The sequence below is a fragment of the Colossoma macropomum genome, unplaced genomic scaffold (genome assembly GCF_904425465.1).
Source record: "Colossoma macropomum unplaced genomic scaffold, Colossoma_macropomum, whole genome shotgun sequence".
Lineage (NCBI taxonomy): Eukaryota > Metazoa > Chordata > Actinopteri > Characiformes > Serrasalmidae > Colossoma > Colossoma macropomum.
The window spans coordinates 37998257-38025399 of record NW_023494800.1 but is presented as its reverse complement, the minus strand read 5'-3'; the positions used below and the strand labels follow the sequence as shown (position 1 = coordinate 38025399).

The 27143-nt window shown below is 40.6% G+C and overlaps 1 protein-coding gene across 1 annotated transcript; it reads left to right on the top strand.

Moving 5' to 3' along the window:
• Positions 1-1507: 1507 nt before the first annotated feature.
• On the top strand, positions 1508-26265 carry kif20a (kinesin family member 20A). The gene is made up of 19 exons (XM_036588105.1): positions 1508-1670; positions 3669-3857; positions 5458-5580; positions 6482-6601; positions 8027-8165; positions 8827-9002; positions 11696-11780; positions 13840-14052; positions 14212-14323; positions 15405-15479; positions 17191-17334; positions 18927-19095; positions 19186-19338; positions 20130-20269; positions 20679-20781; positions 20912-21176; positions 22738-22829; positions 23861-23998; positions 25584-26265. The coding sequence occupies exons 2-19, from the start codon at positions 3678-3680 to the stop codon at positions 25893-25895; spliced, it is 2739 nt and encodes a 912-aa protein (XP_036443998.1). The 5' UTR covers positions 1508-1670; positions 3669-3677; the 3' UTR covers positions 25896-26265.
• The last annotated feature ends 878 nt before the right edge of the window (positions 26266-27143 follow it).

Below are 27143 nucleotides of genomic sequence, written 5' to 3'. Positions count from 1 at the left end.
AATTGCCTTACGAGTGTGTTTTGCAGGCTTCCGCCAAAGCTTGCTAGTCGACGTCCTTTGCGGGCCCGCAGCATGAGGCAAAACCACACATGGCCCGTACGGGGATCGAACCCACGACCTTGGGTTTATTAGTACCACGCTTTAACCTTTTCAGCTATCCTGCCTTTTAGCCTGTTTTGGTATGGGTGCAAATGTGATGGATCAAGACCATTTTGACTGAAGACACATGAAAAGCTAACGCTAGCTCATAAGTATGTGGACACCCCTCCTACTTGCAGAGTTCAAGTGTTTCAGCCACACTTATTTCTCACAGGTGTATAAAATCAAGCAAATAGCTATGCAAACTCTATAGATAAACACTAGCAGTAGAATTGTACTGAAGAGTTCAGTGACTTCAAACATGGCACTGTCATAGAATGGCACCTCTGCCACAAGTCTGGTCATAAACATTATCCCCTGTGAGATCTGCCCCAGCAAACTGTAAGTGCTATTATTGTGACATGGATCTAAGAGTAACAACAGCTCAGCCATGAAGCAGTAGACCACGTAAACTAACAAAGCAGGGCTACCAAGCACTGAAGTGAACCTCTGCTGCATCACTCTGCTCAAACTGCCTTTAAAGGTAACATCAGCATAAAAACTGAGCGTCAGGGGCTTCATGAATTGGGTTTCCATGGCGGAGCAGCGGCACACAAGCCTAAGATCACTATGTGCAATGCCAAGCATTGGCTGGAGTGGTGTAAAGCACTCTAGGATCAAAATTTTTGTGAGGTCCGTTTTGCAAAAATGTGGCCTACATTGCATAGCGAATAAACTAACTGCTGTTTATGAGTATTACACCAACCGTTTTCTCCTTTACCAAATCATTACTCCTTTATTTTTACCCATTCATAACTGTTGTGTACCTTTTCCTTTCATTTGTTCCTTCCCTGTCCCTCCATTCTTCTATGAACTTCTATTACTGTTTCATACACACACACTAATTTGACTCCAACCCTGTTTATTTATTTAATCATTTAACTATTTATTTATAAATAGTGTCCACATATTTTGGCCACTTAGTAAAGCTAGAAGAGCAGCTCCTGTTGCTTCCTTCAGAAACGTGGTAGCGTGGTAGGGCTAAGCTGGTTTAAAACTGGTTGCATTCATGCAGTTACATATAATTAAATAAACTTTTATGGATTCCAATAATTGTGAACAAGTAATATTTTTACTCCGTTCTGTTGAATTATCCACATTTAGTTCCTGATTCATTTTTGGAGAGCCGGGGGGTGGGGGGGGGCGGGGGGTATGTCTTATTTACTGTCCTGTGTTTAGTAATGTGCTCCACGGTTAAGTTTTCTGGACTCTGGATTATTTCATTGACGGATTTTGGTCAAATTCAAACAGTCCTTGCGCAGTGGACCAATCAGCAGCCGCGTCGTGCATTCTTGCGCCTCTGATTGGCAGAGCTTCTCTCCCTGTGATTGGCGGAGAGCGCGCAGCGCGATGTTTGAATACGTTAACTTTTAGCTTTAGCGTTAGCTTCAGAGAAGACAGTCAGGCAGTGAAGGTGGGGATACATCAGCACCAGTAACAAAACAAACAGGACGAAACGGGGAAATTTACAATTTACAAAGAGGACATTTACATTCGAGGACGTTTTCTCGCTAAAGGAATCACAGACCAAGGTGAGAGGCGAACCAAACCCGCTGCTTTATAAAAGAACACGGAAACAGTGAGAGAGTCCCGGTTAGTCTTAGCATTAGCATTGTTTAGCAGCGCTACTGAGTTCGGTCACACAGAACCTGAACCTTTATCAGTTAGCTAGAACAGCGAACATCTCTTCATCACATTCACATAAAACATTTAACCCACGTTAGTAAGACGAAGCTGAAGTCAACTTCTTAATCGCCAGATTCGTTTTCGGATTTTTCCGTTCCACCTTAAATGGTACAGCAATTGCATTCTGGCGCGTCAGGCGATAAAATATGAACTGCTGCACCATTTAAGGTGGAACGGGAAAATTCCAACAAGACGTTGGCGAATAGGAAAACAACTCTGCGTCTGAAGGCTTGGTTTATTATGTTTATTAACTTAACAGGATTCCTGAAAATGTAAATTATAGTTACTCTTTTAAAGTGTTAAATTATATTGTCTGCCCTATTAATTATCAGTAATATGCATAGTCTTATTTGGCTAACACGGAAATGGGTAAATTTATAGCGTTTTGCCTTACAGAGATTGACAAGTTTAACTGTTTATCAACTAGAATAAGTTTTATTTGCACTGTAAACTGTTTTTAATGTTTCTGAGGCGCACTAGAGGAATTACAGCTGATGAAATTTTCTATTGTGAACATTAGCGTGTGTTTATAGCGTATATCAAAATCTGAATTTTTGGCCAAGTATGTTGACACATACAGGCCCGGCTTAATATTACAGGTCTCGCCCTTATAGGGTGATCTTAGGCTACCAAACTATGTAACTGTAGGCTGGATGGTTTTGATAGCCTAAAACATCTTATAAGGCCGTAGTAGTAATATTAAGCCAAGCCTGTACAACACACTTGAAGTAAGGCTGAAATAGCATCAAAAATACAGTGAGCTGTTTGAAAAACTTACTACGCTCTACTAACGATATAGGCATGTATGGTAGGACACATCGAGGGACACCTGGCCTAGGTTACCTGTGTAGTTTCTGGTTTAGAACTGGTTTTGCTACCTTTTGAAGCTCCTAAAGGGTGCAGCACTGAGGTTCTGTCTGTGCTGCAGTTCAGGTGTGGAAAACACTGCAGAGTAAAATACAAGCAGCCTTTGAATTTCTTCAAGGGGGAGTTCCACTTAATTTTTTGTGAAATACCTGCATAATTAAATGGTTATTATGCAAATAAAGTCGTTCAGAGTGGTTTAATATGAATGTGACGCCTGTGATATTGTTTTACGAAATTTCATAGCTTTTGCCTTGAATGTATTTTGAAAAATCCGCTGATGGTGGAGGGATACATGTGGGGCCTTTTAAGGCAAAAATGGTCTCCAAGAAAATGTTTTTGGGTTTAACACTATTTGCATAATCAACATTGCATGTAAGAACTTGTCTAAGAATTCTATGTAAGAAGGCACCTCTAGGTTTACTGGTCATTTTGGTAAATAAATTGCCAATATTTGCATACACATCACCACTGGTTTCTGTTACCACCACTGTAAAGAAATCTGAATCGGTCAGTTTCTGCACACTGAGCCATTTCACATCGAACTTTGTCTCAATAATTGAATTACACAGAACTCCCCCTTAAACAGCCTTTAAATAAAGAAAACCTGTAACCCTATTTCATCTCTTTAGTGTTTTCACTCTTATGCTATCATCATCTTTTGTAGTCAAGCTCTCATACTTTATTTTAATATATATATTTTTTAAAATCAATATTGTGCTCACTCTTCACCAGCTGCTATACGCGGTGCTTTATGCAAACATTTTTTTCTTTTTATGTATCAATGTGTGTATGTGCCTAATTTTGATTTCATGGGAAAAAAAGGTCTAGTGCCATGTCTTATAATGTTTGTTCAATTTCTGGAAAGCAAATAATTGTTGTTACTCAGTATTTTATATATATATAAATGTATGTGTAGATAGATAGATGGATAGATAGATAGATGTGTGTTTTGTAATTTTATTATATTTTATTTTCAGGGTGTTGCGATGTCTGCAATACTGCCATCGCCAAGCGCTGTCCTGTCAGATGAGGAGGAGTGTGGTGCCGTATTTGAGTCCACAGCAGCAGATATCGGGGGTCTCATCCATTCCCAGCTTTATGGAGCGCCGCTGCAGGAGATTTCAGTGATTGCTCCTGCAGCTGATCTTCAGATCCCTGTAAAGGAGGTATGTTTTATCTGCCATCTAAACTAAATTACCATAAGTATGTGAACACCTATTCATCACACCTGTATGAGCTGGTTGGACGTCCCATTCCAAGACCATAGGCATTAATATGGAGTGCCCCCCCTTTGCGACTATAACAGCCTCCACTCTTCTGGGAAGCTTTCCAGAATATGCTGGAGAGTGTCTGTGGGAATTTGTGCTCATTCATCCAGAAGAGCATTTGTGAGGTCAGACACTGATGTTGGGCGAGAAGGCCTGGATCACAATCTCTGTTCCAGTTCATCCCAAAGGTGTTCAGTGGGGTTGAGGTCAGGGTTCTGTGAGGGCCACTGGAGTTCCTCCATTCCAAACTGGTCACACCATGGCCCAATCCCATTTCACCCCTCACCCCTACCACTTAGCCCTTAGCCCTCCATTTTGGGCGTTCTCGTCTAGGAGTAGGGTGTCCTGATTCTTGTTGAGATAGAGGGGGAGGGCGAAGTGTTGGGGCTACATCACCCTCCAAACAGAGTGATATGAGAAAAAAAGAAAAGCCGGCAAGATGGCTGAACAAGAGACCAAAGAAACCCACAAATGTGAGAATTTTCTGTTAAAAAATTGCGATAATCATTGTTTTATCTTAGTTTAATGTCATTTCAGTGTATTATGGTCATTTTTTTCATAACAAGCATAAAAAATTGCTAATAGCGTGCTAATGTCTCGGTAGCTAGCTAGCTTTTTTGTTCCACCTTAAATAGTCCAGCAGTTCTGACACCTGAAGCACCAGAATGTAACTGCTGCTCCATTTAAGGTGGAACAGGAAAATTCGAACAAGAATCTGGAGAATATCTGACTTCAGCTTCATATCACTGAAGAATTAGGGGTGGTGATAATAAGTAATTGCCCCCCTCTTTGAAGTCATATGATGCCCTAAATGTAACTAAAGCCCAGCAGTGAGGAGCTGAACTTTACCCTCCTCTGCTGTCACTGCAGACTGGCAGGGTCGCCTACAGAGCAGCGCTGGTAGCTGTTAATGAAGTGATGCTCTTTTTATTTATTTTTTTGTTTTGTTTTTGTTAATTTTTTTTTTGTTGTTGTTTTTTTTGTTTTTTTTTCAGGGCTGTCCCATTTTGCATAGCAAGATTTTAACCACTACCCCTTGTAACTCAGTTCTAAGGTGTTAAGGTGATAAGGTGAAAATAAGGGGTAGGGGTAAAAAGAAGAAATGGGACTGGGCCAAAGTCTTTATGAAGCAGGAGCTCAGTCATGCTGGAACAGGAAAGGCTCTTCCCCAAACTGCTGACACAAAGCTGGAAGCAGATAACTGTGTAAAATGTCTTTGTGCTGCAGCATCAACATCACCCTTCACTGGAACTGAGAGCCCAAACCCTGAAAAACAGCCCCGCCCATCATCCCTCCTCCACCAAATTTCAGCCTGCAGCCCTCTTCAACTCTTTACCTTACACTTTTTGACATTTTCAAGTCAGTCGTACTAAACCCTTATAAAATATTTTTTTAACCAAATTTAATTTGATATTTGAACCTTCCTTCTAACAGAAGTCAGGCAGATAAATCACTCTGTGCAGTAACTGGACTCTTCTCTCACTTTCCTGGACATCAGGCAGTGCAAACTAAGACTCCACTGGACAGAAGCGGGAGCAGAGATGAAGCTGTGGAGAAGCTGAAGGTGTTTCTGAGGGTTCGACCCCTTACAGAGGTGGAGAAGGACAGGGGAGAAGAACAGGTATGCTTCATATTTTTATCTTCACTGATTAGCAGAGGTGTAATGGTACATGTATTCGTCGCGAACAGTCATGTTACGGACATTACGGTTCGATACGTGCAGTCATACGGCCAATACGTGGTGTGTGTGAAGACTGATGAATGTAATGCGGAACCGAATTTCACAAGTTCCACCCAGAGAACTTAAGCTGTAAGCCATTAGCAAGAGATGATTTTCAGTTTGGAACCTGTAAGGCTGTGTCTGAAGCGCCGTTGATGTTGCCTGCTCATACCATATTCTGAGGCAGGAAGGCACCCAGTAATGTCCGAGTCTAATGAGTCTGAGGTTCCTCCATTTAGCTGTTTTTGAAGGAAGTGTACATGCATCCTTCTGTCTAACACTGTTGTGATGTGTCGCTGCCTCAAACATGATCTGATTGCAGATACTTTTATCACAATGCTGCCTTCTGGGGCACTGACTTATTAGACAGTATAGGCAGGAAAGCATCGAGACAGCTGCCTTCAGTTTTGGACAGACGTCAGCCCGCATAAAATATGACTTATATGAGAATGTATCTTTACATTTTACTGTTTAATACACTACAGGCTGTAGCAGATGCTTTGGGGGGGGCTATTCAACAGTCAGTGGAACAAACTGTAACCTGTTCTACTGTCTGTTCTTATGCATTTGGGTGTTTTTGTTTGTTTTTATCCCGTTGTACTGAACTTGTACCGAACCGTGATGTCCAAACTGCAGTGTGAACCAAACTATGACTTCTGTTTACTGTTACACCCCCACTGATTAGGCAGAAAGAAACTTAAACATTTGCTGTTGTTGTTGAAGTAGTTTTGAACAAAGTATATTTTGTGTGTGTGTGTGTGTGTGCGTGTGTGTGTGTGTGCGTGTGTGTGTGTGTGTGTAGGGCTGTGTGTGTGTGCAGTCTGAAGACACTCTGCTCCTCAGAGCACCCAAAGACTCGCACAACATGAAGAGCGCAGAGAGAGGCATCGTCCAGAGCATGCACAAGTTCAACTTTACACGGGTAAACCAATCACCAGAGAGAAAACTGAACATTTTAGTCCTTTCAAATCCAGGCTTATGCCATCCTAATGTTTATTATTCAGTAACTACATGAAATACAATGCACGTCTGAGGTAATAGAAATGTGTAACAGAAGTTCAGAGTATTTTAGGGATTAAACAGAACCAAACTGATCTATAATGCACATTTAAATTTATTGTCCAGATTAAGCAGGCCAAAACATCCCAGGTAATTGTAGAGTTAGCTGTTTTTATCTCGTTTTAGGCCCTCTGAACGGAATGCAAACTGTCCTAAAAATGTTAGGAAGCATCAAGTTACTTAGAGATGAAAGCAAACTTTAAACAAGCTACAGGCTGTACCAGTGATATTCAGAGACAGGTTTTAAGTTCAAATCTTTTAATGAAGTAGTTACCGTAAAGTAAATAGTATGTTAAAAGCTTCTACTCTCCGTGTTTAAGCTGTAATATGTGAATATGCACCACAGACTTTCTTGCCGCATGTCATGCCGTCATGAACCGGCAAGTCCCGAATGACAAAAATAAAACGTGTGAAATCTGATCTGACCGCTCAAACTGAGCGACATATCCTGAAATCTGATTTGAATCAGATTCAGATCCACCTACAAATGTGGCTTGAATCCAGAAAAAGTCAGATTTGATGTGGCTTTTTGTTGTACAGACTGCAAGGAACCTCTCCTGGCTAAATCGGATTGAGCTGCCTGAGCGAGGCCTTTGTGATGCGCACATCTGGGTTGTGTTGGAGTTGACTCTTGACTCCTGCTGGAGTCGATGGAACTTACCCTTCACCTCCGCTTAATTTTTAACTCATAGCACCAGAGCCGACAGAGCAGACATTAAAACCCTTCAGAAATGTAGTTTACAGCACTATTGGAAACAGAATCTTTAGCTACATGACACTTCGCTGAGGTCAGCTCCAACTGACCCTTTTTTTCTAAAAGGTATAGCCTACAAATGTGGTTGTTAGCTAATGGTTATCCTGTGTAATTTGGCCCATGACCAAAAAGTGTGCATATGAACTTCTAGCTAGCTGCAGTCAGGCCATGTATGTTCATTAACTTGTGATACATGTAAGTCAGTAGACTACATTATATTACTGTCACATCTGATACGCCAGGCAGCGCATTTTCATTCAACGTAATCTAAAGTCTCATCTATGTAAAATGCAGTGCAGTGTTCAATATTTCCGTGGGTCGTGTCCCTGACTTTAGAGATAGATAGATAGGTAGAACTTTATTAATCCTGAAGGTAATTGCAGTGTTACAGTAGCAAGACATATAATTGCACATAAACTTACATTTGGATTTTCACATTCCTAATCTCCAGTCATCACAGTGGTGTGGGATCCTAAAGGAAATGATGGGGCTTTTCTTAATTAGAAGTTGATCAAAGCTCTACACTCTGTTCAGATATTTGGACCAGAAACCTCGCAGCAGGATGTGTATGACCAAACCATGAGGCAGATGGTGCGTGATGTCCTTCATGGAAAGAATCGGCTTCTCTATACATATGGCGTAACCAACTCTGGCAAAACCTACACCGTACAGGGTAAGACCGCCACCCATGTTCTTTTAGGATCACAGCGTCTTTGTGTCCCTTACAGCTCTGCATGCTCAACTCAGTCATAAGAAAACATAAAGTTAACAGGTTATTAATTGAGTTGGTGGCAGATAGTAGGATTCACATTTTAACCATTAACTCATGTGAATGCCCATATTTTTAAAAATAATATCAAGCATCCAACTGAGGAAGTATTTTTATAGTGTTATGAATAAACAGCAAAAGATTTGAAGTTGTGACTGACTGTTCAGTTAATATTTTTCTATTCAGTCTACAGCAGTTTATCCCCGCCCGTTCCCCAATTCCCCATTCCTTGCACGGGTGTATTTCTGCTGGACTGCTTTTTGAATGAGGAACAATACAAAGTAGCCGATCAGAACAGAGCTCATTTACATAGATCAGTCTTAAAGGCACACTAACAAATAACAACCTGTTTAGTTTTGAGGGATAAATAAAGTTCTAAAATGGTAATGTAAAAATAAGTGATGTTTTTGGGTCATAAACCAGTAAGTGGACGTTTGAGAGGGGAGATTAGATACAAGATATTGTACGTTTTGTGTTGTAGGTCCTTAAAGTGAAACTTTGCCAATCATCATTCTTTGTAGCTCTCTTTACCATCAGATCACTGACTCCTGTTATTCCACCACAGGCACGGCTACAGAAGCAGGTCTCCTGCCTCGGGCTTTAGTCTCCCTGTTCCACAAGATTTCGGGACGGCTCTACCCTGCTGTGGACCTAAAGCCAGTACTCAGCCAGGAGGTCCGCAGGCTGGACGTCAGCGAGGTCCGCGCTGAGGAAGCTAGACGGAACACTCTGCTGAAAGAGGTAAAGATGGAGGGGTGAGAGATGTGATGAAGGAATACTAGTTCAGGGATTTTATCTGTGACATTGTGCATCGTTTTAAGCTTCGCGTTCTCCAAAAACCAGTACAGCATTTTCATAAAAGGTGAATCACTGAAAACATCAAATCCCAAAATGAGCATTTTCATTAAAAACTGTAAGGGTCCAGCCCATTAGCCCTCGGAACTCCAGTTCCCAGAAGCCACACACCTGTAGACCTCTGCATTTAAGGCTGTGGCTAACTGCAGTCACTGTCACACCTGTAGAGGGCTGACTGATATGGTTCTAGTGAAAGAAAAGAAAAAAGGGCTAAAAATAGAAATTACTACACGATCTGTTTCTTTTCAAAAAAGAAACAGAAACAAGAGAGAAACAGCCCCAAAACTACCAAAAAGAGAAATAAACAAGAACCGTCTTCAAGCAAAAAAAAAAATTCTCTCTATTAAGAGCAAAAGGGCAAATAATGATCTTCCTCAGGTAGCTGGAGAGGGGTCTTTGTTTTCTGGTTTTGTTAATTTTACTCCATTTTGACAAGAATCTTCCTTTGTTTGAACACACCGTCTTGACGTCTTCTTTGTTTGCCAGCGGTTTGATCGCTGCTCTGAGCGACCTCATCCCAAACGTGCAGTCATTACATGTACGCATAGTCACTAATGTTATTTACATCATTTCCTTCCAAATAAACAATGAACAGTAATATACAACAAATCTTACAATCCTAGCTCGTATAAACTCTTTCTCATGAGTTTCCCTCTCTGCACTCAGGTCCGCTTCTACCGTCCCGTGATATAGATGTGATGCTTCCCTTACAGTGTCTTTTCTCCCCAGACAATTACAGCTCACTCAGGCATCTTTTAAAGAGTTTAGTTGTGCAATGTAGAGCTGCAACAATCAATCAACATAATCGATAACATTGATTAAAAAAAAACGTTAACAAATCTCGTTATGGATTAGTCGGTTTGATGACGTTTGTGGTTCTTATTTACTTTACACATTCATGGCAGACTAAACTGTGTGGCTAAATTATATTTGTTGCTAGTGTGCTAATGCTCACAGACCTGCTCGTCCACACGGATACTGATATTTTTTGAAAACTGATTTTCCTTCTCTGCATTTTAGTCTCCTGTCCGCACAAAAACGTTTTAGAGATTTTAAAAAGGTCTTTTGTGTTTTTAAGTGAATGATGTTTTTAAAGATCTGATGGTTTAGGACACTGTGTGTCTGACATGGCTGTGGCAGTTTGATCCAGAGTTGACCCTGAATGTCAGGTTAGCGTCTTCTCCACACGGCTATAACACTGAACACATTCCTCCTCCTGCAGTAGCTGCTGCGCGCTGTGTGATGGCATGTTGAACTTGCCGGTAGGCGGGCAGTAAGGACTGTGTTGCAAGATTGCATCGTCTTGGAACTAGGGCTGGGCAATAAAACGATAACGATAATTATCGCGATATAACTTTTCCTCGATAGAGCGATACGACATGTTCGATAAGTGTTATAATATAATACACCACTCTAACACCTCCACGTTCAGCGAAAGCCTTGGTGGCGTTTTCTACTGCAAGGAAAGCGACACTACTGTGCTGTTGCCAGGAGAGGGCGCACTTCCGAGTTTTTCTACATGATTAGAGAGGGAGGGGGCCACGAGTAAGATGAGTCTTTAGCAACGGCTGAAACGCAGAGTTACACATTCCCTGTTTGAGTGGAGTGACTGGCGATCTGCTTTCCTGTGACCGAGTGTGAGTGACGAGGTCAGTGGTGTAAATGTACTGACCTACAGCGAACTCACCTCTTTCTGTACATCCTAACAGCTTTAGCAGCGTTAAATCACAATCTTCACAACTACAGCGCTGTTAAATTACAGCCCTGATTTAAACGAAAGTAAACTGAGGAAGCTGTGAGGCATTGGAGAGCGGGAGAGCGCTAGCTTTCCAGGCTAGCTGTTTTTAGCAGCTCCGTCACTCGACGACACTGTGAATTAATGATACTGTAGATCAAATACGACACAAAAGCACCACTTTCAGTTTAAACGTACCTAAAAGGAGGACCCTGTTTGTCTGGTGTTGATATTTTGCGTTTCACCCCTTAAACTACTACAATTGAATATCCAGTCGTCTAGCTGGTGTCTGAATACTGTGATGTCATGTGTAGCGGGGTAGCCGAGCGCTCGGCACCAGCTAAAATAATGTTTTCTTTCTTAAATTATGACTATTACAAAATTAGCTGTGCTTTTCCAGCTGGGAAAAACAGCTCAGCAGAAACTTTCTCCCACTCTCCCATGACAGATCTGTGAAATGTTCCACTGTTTGGTGAGTGTTTGTCGTGTTCAGACCATAAAGAATAGTTTAAAACAGTAATTAACCAATCAGGAGCGAAAATCAGCCTTCAAACTTGAAAGAAATAATGATTTGACATTTATCGCGGTATGTATCGATATCGAATGATATAAATTTTGTTTATAGTGATAACATTTTTGGCCATATCGCCCAGCTCTACTTGGAACAAAGGAAAAGGGCTGGAATTCCAACGAGGCGTTTCAGGCAGCTGAGAAAAGTGGTTTCTGGCCTAACACACTACAGGAACAGGAAGAACTGGAGAAGCATAATATGTCCCCTTTAATCGAGTAATTAGACATTTGCTTTGTGACTTACAGCCACACTTGATCTGTGTGCTTTTTCCAGGAGGAGACTCCCAGGCTGCGTGGGGGTCTGAGTACCAGCTGGGACAGCGGAATCGGTGGCCTCTCAGCGGTCACTCGGCTTGAAGGTGAGAATCCTGTACTAACGTGTTCTGAACTGCTGCAGTAATTTCCACTTTTTATTGAAAGCGTTCTGTAATCGTTATGTGTTACAACATTTAGCAGAGGATTACAGTTTCATCATGTTACTGAGAGACAAATGTAACGTTAGGAGACTTGCCCACTGCGGTGTTCTTGTATGAGCGGGAAATTATAGCACCAGTCGGCTGCGTTGAGGGCAGTGGTATCACCCACTACGCTCCACCAACTTTACTCCTTCTCTACTTTGTGCTTTGTACATCACTATTCACCCTTTGTCTGAAACACTTTGTTAGACCTCCTGCGAATTCAAGCCCCGCCTCCCAGTGAGCCCAGTGTGCTCTGTTTGGGTGAACGGAGCGGTGGAGGGCAGCGGTATCACCCATAGACATGCATACAGAGATGCCGCATTTCCTGTTGTTCTCTATGTGAGGCATTACGTCTGCTCGTCTGCCATGTTGGAGAGGTCAAGATCCACTTGTGAACAGATTCACTTGTACTGAGAGACGAAGAGTCTCAGGATTAAATCAGACACAACTTCCTTATTACTCAACCGATTTTCACCTAATCTGTTTAGTTCTAATCCTCAGACACAGATTAATCCAGGCTGCTCGGATCTGCTCTCAGCAGCTTTTACTACTTTAATAACTGATCGTGATAATTAGCCGTCCGGACCAGCAGGAAAGTATTCAGTCTGCACCTGACATTAAAAACCGAGTAGAAACACAAACATACACATGAACAAATCCATCAATGTACTGAAAGTACTGAATGCAGTCCAGCAGCGATGTTGACCGCCCCAAAATGGCGGCGTCGTTTATGTGCCTGGGTGGACCCAACGCAGCATCTAGGTATGTATATCTGTGGTATCACCCACTATGCTCCACCAACTTTGCTCCTTCTATACTTTGTTTTGTCTTTTTTGCTCTCCGCTCACTCTCCCCTCGTACAAAAAGGAGAAAAGCACTCTGGGATCTGTTTTCTAATCTCCAGCTCAATGTTCCTTGTTCTCTCTGCAGTATATGTACTTTGATTCAGAGTTCCTGCAGATCCTTACAAGGTGTTACAAAGCCTGAAAATAGATATGAAAATAAAATGTGTTTAACTATTACAGGTGTTAAAATTAGAGCTGTCCAAGCATATTTTAATGGATATATAACCAATTCAGAACTCAACCTAAACTATCCAGCTGAAAGTGGACAGAAACTGACCACTGATTGACAGCTAGAGGACTGCAAAACTGATGAAGTCGAACACAATAAGAACTGTGTAAGAACACAGTTACACTCAGTTTTATAACCAGTCAGTTTGAATAAAATGGACATTAATATATGCCATATTAAATGGTATTATTTTTGCAGTGTTGTGGTTTTAAAAGGGTATTAAAGAGTTAATTCAATTTTTAAAACTTATGCAGCAACTCTAAGACTTCTTTCAATCAAGCAACCTATCAGCCCATATTGTGACTCGTAAGTACATTTAGGGGTGACCTTTATTTACAGTGTAGCCAAGCAGGTTAAACTGTAATTGAAAAAAGTTAAGATGAAGTTTAGATTTTTATGGATAGATTTTTAAAGAAATAAAAATAATGGCTTAAATAAGAGAGAGGCATAAATTAGCAAAAATATATAATGAAAACACCATTAGAAGTAAGCAAAAGAACCAACGAAGATAATAAGCTATAAGAAAACTACAAATCTTAAAAATAAACTTGTTTAATAAAGTAGAAAAATAAAAGAATTAACATGAAATAAATAAGCAGCTGCAAAAAAGTAAAATAATAAAATTAATTAAAAAGGAAAAGTTGAATTCAACTGTAGCAGTTCCAGGCTTTCTGAAGAGACTAAAAGTTTTAAATGATTGAGTGAGTTTTAGAGACTCCTGTAGAGAATTCCAGCTCACTGGTGCTGCAGCTGAAAGCAGATTTTCCAGTTGAGTAAAAACTCAGCCTTTCTTATAGGTTTTGTGTTTAACTAAATCTGAGTCTCCTGTAAGCGTAACATGTGGAAGCTACTCAAAACATGGTCTGAGCACACCTGTCTTTTCCAGATTCAGATGCTGTTTGTTTGGAGGCGGATCCTCTGTCGCTCAGCGGTGGAGATGATCTGGAGCAGGGCCTGCAGTACTCCATCTGGGTCTCCTTCTATGAGATCTACAACGAGTTCCTGTACGATCTTCTAGAGGCTCTGCCGTCTCTCCAAAGCCGTAAGAGAGCCACGCTGCGACTGAGTGACGACAAATACGGAAACCCCTATGTGAAAGGTACGAGAACACACAGCGCTTTCTTTTGTTTACATTTCCAGGCAGTGATGTCGAGTCACTCTTGGCTGAAGCTGTGATTTTTACACACATTGTGCCGCTGTTGGTATTGTCCTTGTCTTGATTATTGATGCCCTTCTCACTGCTCTCCTGTGTAAGCAGATCTGACTTGGGTTCAGGTTCGGAGCGCAGAGGAGGCCTGGAAAGTGCTCAGAGTCGGACGATGTAACCAAAGCTTCGCCAGCACTCACCTCAACCACAACTCGAGCCGCAGGTACCAGCTAGCACTCAGTGAATTTCACTGAATTAATTTGGTGAAAACTTTTCACTCGTTTCCCAAATTAATTAATTAATTAGTGGAATTCATTCATGCATTGCAAATGAAAGCAAATATACAATTAATTGTTTGGCGGACAGAAGCAAGAAACGATTTCTGCAAATCAGCTTGCATTTTAAATGTGTGCCAAATAATTAAGATATATTTAGATCTTAAACCACATCATCGTTTTTGGCGATGTTTCGAGACTGCATCCAAAATTGCACAACACTATAGTATACTATACTATACATCGCTGCTGTCGGAAGAAAACCTTGTATCCCGTTTTTGTCGTTTTTCAATTTTTGACATAATTTGAAAGCACCTGTTGCCCTTTACATTGTGTGTAAATTTCATGAAGATTGGCCTAAAAGAAACGGCCCAGAATGACTTGGAAAAAAGTCTGGTTCCATTGACTTACATTAAAAGTAAAGTAGGTTTTTTCCTTCTTTTGTAAAGTTACCATTTTGGAGATACAAGGTTTTCTTCCAACAACAGCAAAATACTTTACTAATGAATGGACCTGTAATGATGCCGTACTATTTAGTACAGTATAGAGAAAATGCACAGCCCAAGTCAGAGGTGTCTGATCTTTACCGCAAAGGGCTGTTTTTCATTTCACGTTTTCATTACAGCCAACAATTTTCATTCTTGATTCCAGTTGTTAAATCAGTTGGTCTGTATTTAAACAGCTGATGTTATGCTCCTGCTTTATTGGACTAAATAAGGATAAGACTGGGCTTCGATGTTTTAAGGACATTTGCAGGAAACGGTGGTTTTAAATACATTTGTGGAAATCTGTAAATTAATTAAAATATGTACGGTAATTTGCATAATTCTGAATAAAAATTATATATGCTTTTAAGTAGTGTTTGCTTTTGTCCTTAAATGGAAAAACACATTTTCAGGAAATGAACAGCTGTTTTTGTATTTCTTCATTAACTTAGGATTCATTAACTTTAATAATGATAGACCCGAGGACTTCAGCTGGTTTATAAAAATAAATATCAGCAAAAGAATTTCTGCTGTTTGCTTTCAGTCACAGTATCTTTACCGTTCGAGTTCTACACATCGATCCGCAGGCAGAGATGGGACAAGGAACACAAATCAGCGAGTAAGTTGCGGTTCCTTATTTCATACATAATTCAGTGGTTTGATGCAAAATGGTTAATTGTCGAGAAACCTTAGTTACATTGTTTACAGTGGTGGTGATAGGAACCAGGGGTCGCCATGACTACAACACAAATATAGACATTTTATTTACTATCCAGAACCACCAGTGAACCTATATGAGAAGCTGATGTTTTGTCCACTGAAATGTTATCATTCAGATTAGGGTTGCAACGGTATGAGATTTTCATGGTATGATAACCGAATCTATGAAAACCAAAAATATCACAGATGGTAAATGTTATTTCACAGTTAGTAAATCAGGATTTTACTGTTGTAATTGTTGAGGTGGAGCTCTTTTGAGCTGTTTTGTAATGATCAATGGTTGTTTTAATTATGGATCAGTCCGCTGATTAAAAATGAATGATTGTTTTCATTATGGATCAATCTGCTGATTATGTTCTCCATTAATCAATTAATTATTTGGTTTTTAAAAAATCTGAAAACCGTGAGAAATACCATCACAAGTGCTCTGAATGATTATCAAAATAGTTGCCAATTTACTCTCGATGTGCAGCAGCGCCGACAGACAGATCCAGTTTGTACCTTTCACTCACTCATATATATATTATGTTAATTTACCTTAAATTAAAAGCAATGAAATGGCATGTTGTGGTATGTGGAGAAAAAGATCTAATCTAAAAGAGCACAAGAATTAGAAGAATGTCATAAACAAAACCTTTCATCAGTAAGAAATGTATTGGCATAATATTTTGGCGGTTAGTTTAAGGGAGGCTGTTGCTTTGACTAAACCCCCATCACGTAAGTGTAGCCGAAGGGTAAGACTCAAAAGTCTCCTAGTTCATAGCAGTTTGTGGAATGCAGTAAGGCAGGAAACTCACTAATTACATCTAAATATGTCTTCACTGAACCGTCCAAGTAAATTCAGGTACACTATATCCAGGTCAGCTGTGCTCCAATGGGCACGAAACTATTCCCAAACATCCAGGAAAATCTTGAAATCCTACAAATGTATCTGCTAGTTTTACAGTCAAGAAACCTCTTGGAAAATGAGAACGTTGCTAAAATGTTGTGGAAATTTTAGTGAAAAGTGTAAATTTGGCATATGTAAATTTAGCCACTGGTGCCCTGTCTATGGAAGACTGTAGTCCTGTAATGCTAACTGTAGTGGAGCGCCAGGCAGAACAAGGCTACACAAACACTTGCCTATGTGTACACAAAGCCATTATGTTTTAAAGTGAGGGTGGAACACATTAAATTATGCAAATACATACAGTCAATCTGTACTTACAAGCTTTGCTCAGCATTGTTTTATAGCAGCATTTTCAGCTGTTTTCTTGATGGCGAATATCAGCCAGTTATATTGTGGCTGAGTAAATACGTTGTTATTTCCCAACTCAACGAGAGATGTAAGGCACTGTTTATGCCTCACATCATAAGCGTTTATCATTGATGTATTAAAAATACACTCACTTAAAGTATGTTTTGGCTGTATCGGCAAACATTCACTGCTAAGCTGCAGTTTGATGCCAGCCAGGTGACGTTAGTAAACATTCCTGTTGCTTTGAAATCCAGGTTTCTGTCAGGAATGATTTCTTAAAAATGGACGGACGCCTTGTCAAAAATACAAATGTAACCTCCTGTTGTCTTGGTGGTTGTTTTTCAGCAGTGTGTAATGTAATGTGTTTGTGCAGGTTGTCAGTTTGTGACCTGGCGGGGTCGGAGCGCTGTAAGGACCAGCAGAACGGAGAGAGGATGAAGGAGGCCAACAACATCAACACTTCCCTCCTCACCCTGGGACGCTGCATCAGTGCTCTACGACACAACCAGACTAACAAGTTAGTACAAACTGGAACTGTAGAGACGCTCAGGCCCAAAAAATACTTTACACAAAGACGCAAACGCAGACGCTTCGAGCTACACAGATGACGTTTCACGCGTAGTTGTGTTAAAAATGTCATGGCGCGTTTCATCACGCAACGCAAGTGGGAGCTGTGTTCTGAGCGTTACAGCAGGGGGCGCTATAATGACAGCCAAGCCTATCCAATCGGTCTCGATTTCTCAACTGCTGTAGCAGACGAGCAGCTGAGTCTCACACAAAGACAGCTTATATAAACATAAAAAGTATGATCCATTATGACCTTTTCACTCCAGCAGAAGAGCTAAAGCAGCTCACTCTCCTCTGCTGTCCATGTTTAGCTGTTGGCATAACAGATCCTCTCTGATTTGTCCTCTAGCGCCCCCTCATTACTGAGTATTTTAAGTACCACAGTAACGTAAGAACGCACAGTGGCATTGGCTGCGCTCATTTGCGTTCATCTACTGGCCTAATGTGAGAACAGCCATCAGAAAACAAATTACACTTTATAACGTTTACTTTACTTTGTAAGCTAACTGACATGAGTGTTTAATTATTTTAGTGTTTGAGCAGTAATATCACTAGTTAACATGCATAATCATCAAAACGAATCAAACTGATCAACACTATCGTTGTGCCTTACTGTTGTCACCATCCACTGGCTAATCTACTGAAAGTTAGCTAAGTAAGAAAAACACCTGTTTTTAATTTGTTCATTTACAATGTCATTGTGTCTCAAGTTCGTTGTTTAGCGGTCTACAGGTAAGAGCGTCGTTTAGCAGACGCTCTTACCTGTAGAAATTTAAAACAGAAAGTGAGTAGCATGAGGAGTCAAACGTGTTTTTTCACATAACTGTAATGTTAGTGTTTGTGTGCCGGTCTCCCGCAGTGAGTCACGTCTGCTGCAGGGTTGGACTTTAAATCATTAACTAATGGGAAGTATATATGAATCAAGACCAGCTGACTTTGTTTTTTGTATATATCACTATAAGTAATGGCTTTTGTAATTTTCCACCATCGCTCACACACAGACGCTGAAGGTGGTGGTCAATAAAATAGTCACATGACTGAACCTGATGAATACTGCAGCCCCAAAGACGTTCATGGCCACCCAGTTATATTTTGTCCCATTTTAACAGTGTCTGATTTTCCATTTCATCCCATTTTTGCACATTTAAACAAGGAAACATTTCTATTGTTATAAATAAACATAACACACAGTGTCACTCTTTTTCCATCTGGCCATCCCCATAAACAAAGTCTTTACATTAAAAGAAGCCTTTGTTTATGTGATTTTATCATTATCCCCCACCGGCCTGCTGTGTTCTCCACCAGGTTTGTTTTAGACCGGTGGGAAATCCTGAGCATGGTGCAGTTGTTTGAGGTGAGTGTGTGATTATTTAGGCATGCAGTTAGCACCATGCTTAGTGTTTTTATTTAAATATATAGTATAGTGTGTGTGTGTGTGTGTGTGTGTGTGTGTGTGTGTGTGTGTGTGAGAATTTTTGCTGAACTGTTCCTTTAAGCAAACAGTGTTTCTAAGCCACACTTCGGCTCTTATCTCCTCTGCAGGTCACGTCCTCCACAGGTTGTGCCATTCAGAGACAGCAAGCTGACAAGAGTGCTGCAGAGCTTCTTCTGTGGCCATGGCCACTCGTGCATGGTGGTCAATATTAACCCCTGCGCCTCCACCTACGACGAGACGCTGCAGGCCCTCAAGTTCTCTGCTATTGCCACTCAGGTAATAGCGATTGTCATCAGTATGCTTCCATCTCAGCCTACCACACTCCTGCACCTGTTCTCATCTGGTTCTCTGTGTGTGTCTTCTCAGCTGGTTCATGGTCCCTCCACTAAAACACGGGTAGCCTACATCCTCTCACTCCTTCGAGAGCAAAGCACACACTCAACCAACAATACTTTGATGGAGCAGGAAGAAGAGGAAGAGAGTGATGATGAAGGAGACCTCACCATGTTTGACCCTGAGGTGAGTAATTAGAGAAGCCTGGGAGATGCTGTTACCTCCTACAGACTAGATTAATCGCTCCTCTCTGTGAAAATGATAGGGAGATCCTGTAGTTTGTGCTTTTTGATTTACTCTCTGTTCAAGTTAAAGGGCCCATAATACAGCAGGAAAAGCCAAATTTTCTTTTTCAGATGTGCTGTTTTTCAGTAACAGTTTGTTGTTCGTAAACACTGCTAAAGTTTAAAAACACAGCGTTTACTCCCCAGTCCATACGTTTAGCCCAGCCCATTCCATTGAAGTTTTAAGGAGCGTTTCAGCTCATACAGCTTTTTGAATGAAGCACAAGAACAGAGCTAATTCACCTCAACCAGTCTTAAAGGTACAGTAACAAACAGCCTGTTTAATTCTGATTTATATATACACCTTTGAGCTCTACTACTCTGAAGTGTGATAAATTTAGACATGCTAATCGGTGGGCTGTACGCTTCTGTTACTTGGTAGCTACATTAGTCTCATAGCTCCAGTGCTAAAACTAAAGAAGTAAAAGCCTTATTTTTTTTGGTGAACTTCTGTTTTATCTTGCCGTTCTCAATAAGACAGACTGAAGTTGTTCGATGTGGGCAGTAAAGATCTAATAACAGAACTCGTACCCTGAACTAGTTAAATGACCAGTTTTAATTTTCAGTTATTTATCTGCCGGCTGTCTAGAATGCTAATTTTCAGAAATGAAAAAGGCTGAAATGATATGTATTTTAGTTCCTTGTAGGGAAAAAAAAGTAAAAGTGTGCTACGGTGTTGTGGCTGTTTGACAGGAGCTGCTAAAGGCCATCGATGTGCTGAAGCGAGAGGTCCTGCGTCAGCGTCAGGAGAAAGAAGATCTGGAGGCCAGGGTCAGAGAGGAGGTCTGCTCTGAGATGATGGAGATAATTAACCGCATGCAGGATGATTTTAGGTATGAAGCTGTAATATTAGAAATCAGAGATGGGTATTTTTAGGCAAAATGATATTTGAGTGTTCAAGCCATCATTTGAACACAACAGCTGTTAATCTGGAAAATTATATTATTATACTGAGGTTTTGTAGTTATTTATTATTTTTTTATATTATGTTTATCATGGAAAAGTGATAACATTTCAGGTTTTATTGTCTCTCATGTCTTTTTATTAAATATGACTACATTGGTAGCAGTGGCAAAGCTGGTTTAGAATGAGTTCCATCTGAGGGCACGGCCATAGCTGCCCTGCATAAATATGCTTTTGTATAATGTGTACTAATCGCAAGCAAATAAATTTATTATTAATTGAATTGGTTTGAATTGCTTTTTTTTCTGTACATTATCAAATACACTCTCCGTTCTGCAGTGAGACCCTCGAAAGTGAACGGGATCTGATGGAGGAGAGATGCGAGAACAAGATCAACTATTTGAAAAGCAGCTTAAAGAAGTACTACAGTCAGGAACTGGAGGTGACTGTTCCTTTCTGCGTCTCACCGCATACAGACCGGATCAACTCTGTCTGCTCCTGTGTTCTCCAAACTCATTTTTACTTGTAGGTAAACAGGTGTTTGGGTTTCCATTCCCGCTTGTCTTTTTTAGGAGAGAGATGAGCAGATCAGAGAGCTGGCGGCGGAGCTGAAGGAGAAGGAGGGAGGAAGCGCAGCCCTCCTGTTCCCTCCTGTGGACTCCGAGGGGCTGCGTAGATCCAAGCGTCTGGCCTCAACAGCTCTGAAGAGGAACACGGGGCACGACGGCGCCGAGCTGGACCAGTGTAGGGCCGAGCTGGAGCAGTGTAAATCTGAACTGGACCAGTGTAAAACTGAGCTGGACCTCAGACGGACAGAGCTGAGGCTCAAAACACTTGGTAAGATCACAGACAGAGGATTTGGAGACTTAAATTGGAAAATGCAACTTTAAATCAGTTTAAAATTAATTAAAACATTCAGGTGTATTTTTAACTTATTTAATGGGACATCATTGTTTGTATATCCAAAAAAAACATTAAGTTTGTCATTTTTATTTTTTCATGTAATTGTCATGATTGTGAGAATAACCTGGCTGCAAAGCAGGAAAGCAGAGCATCTCTAGCGTAGCTTCCCCTACAAAATGGAACAACGCTAAAATAATAAACAGCATCACTTCATTAACAGCTACCAGCGCTGCTCTGTAGGAGACCCTGCCAGTCTGCAGTGACAGCAGAGGAGGGTAAAGTTCAGCTCCTCACTGCTGGGCTTTAGTTACATTTAGGGAATCACATGCCTTCAAAGAGGGGGGCAATTATTTATTATTGCCCACCACTGATTCTTTGGTGATATGGAGGTAATGTCAGCTGTTCGCCAGAAGGTTTAACCAGTTTAAAATATCTTTAGAATACTTTTTTAAAATTGTAAAGATTTACAGGATTCATAAAAGGGCCAGAAAGGTCCAAATGATACATAATAATTTTAGGGATGGCCTGAGTAACTCGAATCCTGGAGTATTGGTGTTTGATTCTCTGTTTAGGGTTCAGAAGCTTCGTCTTTCTTTAAGCCACAAAAATTATAGCCTAAACTACAACACATTTCAGCAACAAACACCTTTACATAGAACAGTTATTGTTAATATATAGAAAATATTAATAATAAGTTTACATCCTGAATATGCGCTTTCCATGTGGCCACTGGAGCTAAAAGAGCAAAGACGTCTGAAATTACTTTAGGAAGCATGATCAGTGCAAAATCAGTAGATGGCTGGTATATCATTGATTTGATAAAGCATCTCTAATATATATCTAAAGTATAGCTGTACTTAATTAATAATAACAATAATAATAATAATAATAATAAAAATGATAATTGAAAAATAAAGGTGACACTGAATTTGAGCAGCTCAAAACCTGTTTTTGTTGTGTTATATTATTAAAAAATGGTACACCAGCCAAATAAAATGAAAGTGACAAACTAAAATAGACTAGAAGTTAAACCGTGATGGTGATAAATAAATTGATAATTCTAAATTGTTAAACTCGTTTTTGAAGGAGATTGCTTCGGTCTCAGATTCTATAGCAAAATATGACGTGTGAGCCGCTGGGCTTTTAGCATTATCATACATCATTGCTGCCTACAGGATTACACTGCAGTAACATACTGAAAATTGTTTTATTATAGTTTTAATTGTAGATATTATTGTTTAAGGGTCATTTTGAGAACTAGTGTTCAGATACTCCTTTGGAATTACCAACAAGTATTTAAAGCCTGCTGTTTAGGCCAGATCAGCCAGATTGGCCAGATCGAGTTTTTCTAAACTGCACATAAGAAACCGTATTACTTGTGTGGAAAGACATCTTCATCTGCTTTATGTAGTTTGAAATCGTTCTTGGCTGTGCGGTAAGATGAAAATGTAGTAATTAAGGTGGACTGACTCTGACTGGTCCCGTCTCTCCTCAGAGCTAAAACGTTTCCAGGAGCAGCTCCCAGTTACCGTCGGCAGCAGCAGCCTGACCAGCACAGCGGACCGCAAACTGGTAGAGGGACAGAAGGTCAGTGGTTTGTGTGAGGATGTTTATTTTCTCAAATAGTATAAATAGGTGTGAAAATCATGGAACTGGTTGGTTCCTCACAATTACTCTTCATGGGTCCTCTGGCAGAAATATGTAATTACTTTCATTGGTGATCAATATATAAGAATTAGTTGGAAAATGTAACTAATTGTGCATTCACACTACAGAAACACAAAGTAGTTTATCTTATCATGGCTGTTCTTTCACTTGGGTTACAGTCGGCTCGACCAATGCAGAAATTTCGTGGCAGCTGCTGATTTTAAGGACTTTAAGGTTCTGATAACCAATATCAGCCAATATAACTTTGTGTTATTTTATATATTGATTTTATACTCCAAAAGCAAAAGCTTTACTTAAACAATGATTTACTGAGGTGGGCAAGTGTATATTTATTTCACATTCTCTGCAAGTTTAGCATTTTGCACTCGTGTAAAAGGTGAAATGTCACATTATACATCACATCTTGTAAACGTTGATCATCTATAATCCTGAGTTTACAGCTGGCTTAGTTGGTATTTCCCATTTTCCAACTCCCATTTTCAAGTGGAGCGTTTGCCTACATTTTTCTTCCTTTTTCCATAAGGCCCGCTTTAGACGTTCACGTTTTTGTACCACAAACGTGTCTGAAGTCATTTTTTCACGACAGTTTACCAACATCTCTTTAGCCCTCAGAATGAAGCAGACTGGCTTGTTGGCTTTACAACTGAGTTATATAGCGTTAATAGGCAGAGCTAAACTGCTGTAGGCTTTATAGGAAGGTATGTGTAAATGTGGCTTTGAGGTTTTGTGACATCACAGAAACAAATTCAAAACAGGCTGTTTTTGCAGCTGAGTTTCTATATATTGACTAAGGTGTGTCGACACTTCAGCAGTGTTTACTTCTAAACGTCAGACTCTTTTCCATAATATGGACCTTCTAACTAAATCAGTAAGTTTGTGTAATTTAATATATATGCGTGTGTGTGTGTGTGTGTGTGTGTGTGTGTGTGTGTGTGTGTGTGTGTGTGTAGAACCTGAGGCAGCTGAGGGCCGACCTGCAGTTGTTGGGGCTGAAGCTGCAGTCGGGCGAGCGAGCCTGTTGCCGTAACACTGACGGAGAGAAACTGCGCATGGCGCTCAGCTCAGCCGACGCCACGCTCGCTAAGCAGGTACAGCACACAGAGTTAAGGCCAAACTTACAGTTCAGCCTAAAGCTGCACAGTTTATGAGGTCTACTTCAAGACTGTACGACATACAGCAGCTGTTACGGATTACAAAAAGTTTCAAAAGTTCTGCATAATTATATCAAATGTAAACAGAGAGGTTCAGAGCGGTTCAGAGTGGTTTGGTGTGAAACGCTCTGTTCTAGATAAACTTACCGAGTCAGAATTGTTCACAGTGGTGGTGATAGGAACCAGACGTCCACCTCTAAAAGCTCCCTCACAGAAAGTTCCTACATGAAATGGTTATGAATTCACTGCCTGATGACTGAGACACTGTTTTATGATAGTTTAGAGAACTTAAACTCCATTCATGGTGGAGGGATACATGCAGGGCGCTGTGAGGCAAAATAGTCCCCAAAGAAAACTTATTATTTCAGATTTTCCACTATTTTCCATCATCAACATTCCATATAAACTCAGAAGACTCATGTAGGTTCACTGGTGGTTCTGGATAGTAAATAAAATGTGTCTTAGATTGTTTATCTAACTACACTTTTAGACAAAAGCTGACCCTTTTACTGCAGGAGTTCAGCAGAGGTCAGTTAAAGAGGGATGAATATGCTAAATGCTAGATTTCTTTGAATATTGGAACCCAGCAAATGTAACCATCTTGAAGAGTAACTGTGAGTGTGCTCATCATTTAGCGCTCATTTTCATTGGCCTTAAATCAGTGATTCCACCAAGCATATGGTTAGCGGACTGACCAATCAGAATACTTTTCTCATACATCAGGATGCATAAAGAGAAGAAATCAAACACTTTTCTTGTTTAAAGGTTTTAAGCACTGCCCGTCTTTTGCTAAACATGCTAAGTAATGTTTTATTCTATTCTGTTTGATCTGTTGTTTTAAGTTACTATAGTTGCAATTTTAATGGTTGTTTGATTTTTTTTTTAATACTTTTAAATGAACTATTTTAATTACTATTATTTTTCTGAGCGTTTGATATGTTTTTACTATCCAATTTTTTCAGTCCCTGATGTCTGTATTGGCTCAGCTACAGTTTAAATAAGGGTCTCCCTCAGTGTACTCAGTTTAAATAAAGGATGACTGACTGACTGATCTTAAGTCATCTTGTGGGGTCAGACATGATCTTTTAACAAGAACTGTGAGAAATCTTAGCCTAAATGTGGGTGGGAACATATAGTAGATAATGGAGCCCTGACTGGAGGAATTTGGGGTGGGTGTTAGAGTGGGCGCTCTTGTTAGTGCTGGACTTAATTAACCGTAATCCAGCATCAAAAGTTTAACAGGTTTTCCTCAGATGTGTCCTCTCATGTCTGGCCCTGTGAAACACGGCACATCTTTTAAAGCTCCTGTAGACAATTAGAGTCCACAGAATTGAGCCTCCAGTATCTGTGGCTGAGCGGTGCTGATCGGGCCGGTATCTCTTAGCCTGCTCACTGACTTGAGCTGCCTCTCATCTGATCTCTCTCTCTCTCTATCTCTCTCTCTCTCTCTCTCTCTCTCTCTCTCTCTCTCTCTCTCTATCTATCTATCTATCTATCTATCTCTCTCTTTCTTTCTCTTCAGGGCCAAATGCTGGTGGAGCTGCAAACCAGCCTGCAGCTGGTCAAAGCTGAACTGCGGCACAAAGACGAGAGCCTGGCGCAGCTGCAGCGCCCCCCTGTGGCCACCACCCCGAGCTCCTGTAAGCGGCGAGGCTGCGGAGAGAACGAACCGCCTGAGAAACGGCAGCTGCTGCGCTCACTCTTCACCTCCTCACGCACCCCATCCAAAACCCCGCGGTGGGGCGGCTTTACCACACCCTACTCCAGCGTGCTGCGCTCACGCCAACCCTCACCTCCCCCCAGCCCCGCCCTAACACGCAGGGTCAAGTATTAAAGGGGTAATCTGACCAAACGAACATTAAGGTGGCTAACGGTGGATAAAAGCTAGAGTCGGCTGAGGTGGTCTGGTTTGCAATGCGGAGGAAAGCCGGCATTTTTATGTACACTAAATACCAAAAACCAATATTATGCATTTCCATTGTTAAACTCTTTGCTAACATTTACTAAAACCTTCTAAGGTTTTAAAGAGGAACTAAAATTTTTTTTTTTCAAAACTTAATTAAATAGTTAAGATCCAAAGAGAGTCTTTGAGAACGGTGAAACAATTCATTGCAGAGAAACTTAACAGATTTCTTTACAGTGGTGGTGATGGGAACCAGGGGTCGCCATGACTACAACACAAATATAGACATTTTATTTACTATCCAGAACCACCAGTGAACCTACACGAGTCTTCTGAGTTTATATGGAATGTTGATGATGAAAATAGTGGAAAATCTGAAATAATAAGTTTTCTTTGGGGACTATTTTGCCTCACAGCGCCCTGCATGTATCCCTCCACCATGAATGGAGTTTAAGTTCTCTAAACTACCATAAAACAGTGTCTCAGTCATCAGGCAGTGAATTCATAACCATTTCATGTAGGAACTTTCTGTGAGGGAGCTTTTAGAGGTGGACGTCTGGTTCCTATCACTGAACAGTTCTGACTCGGTAAGTTTCTCTAGAATGGAGCGTTTCACACCAAACACTCTGAACGACTCTTAGAGCTTAACTACTTAATTATGCAGGAATTAAGAAAAATGGTGTGATTCCCCTTTAAGCACCTCTTTCGGTTTCTTTTTGTAAAAAGCAAAAAGATTTCATTTTTGCACAAATGCCTGCTGTGGGAGAGCAAAAATAGTTTAAATTAGACTTCTTTATGCACCAATGCTTTATCTTTGCTTGTTGAGTTGATTTTTTTCTTATATTGTGTTACTGGTGTTTGGAAAAAATTCATTCATGTACAAATACAGCATTTTCACACAGCCCTTTGTTGGTGTTAATGATGTTCACACTGCTGTGGTGTTATGAACGTGTAAGTGGTGCACAGTCACAGCTCAGACTACATTACCCACAACCCTGACTCGTCATGGTGACAGTAACAGTAATAATGCAGTCCACAAGTCTGTGTTTAACTTGGTCAGTGTTTGTTTTGTAATTTTCTATCAGGTTTTCTACACGGCTGAGTGGGCAGTGCTGACACTGTTAGAGACGCGATACTGTTGAAGGAACGAATGTCTGAAAATAAATCCAGATTCTTCTC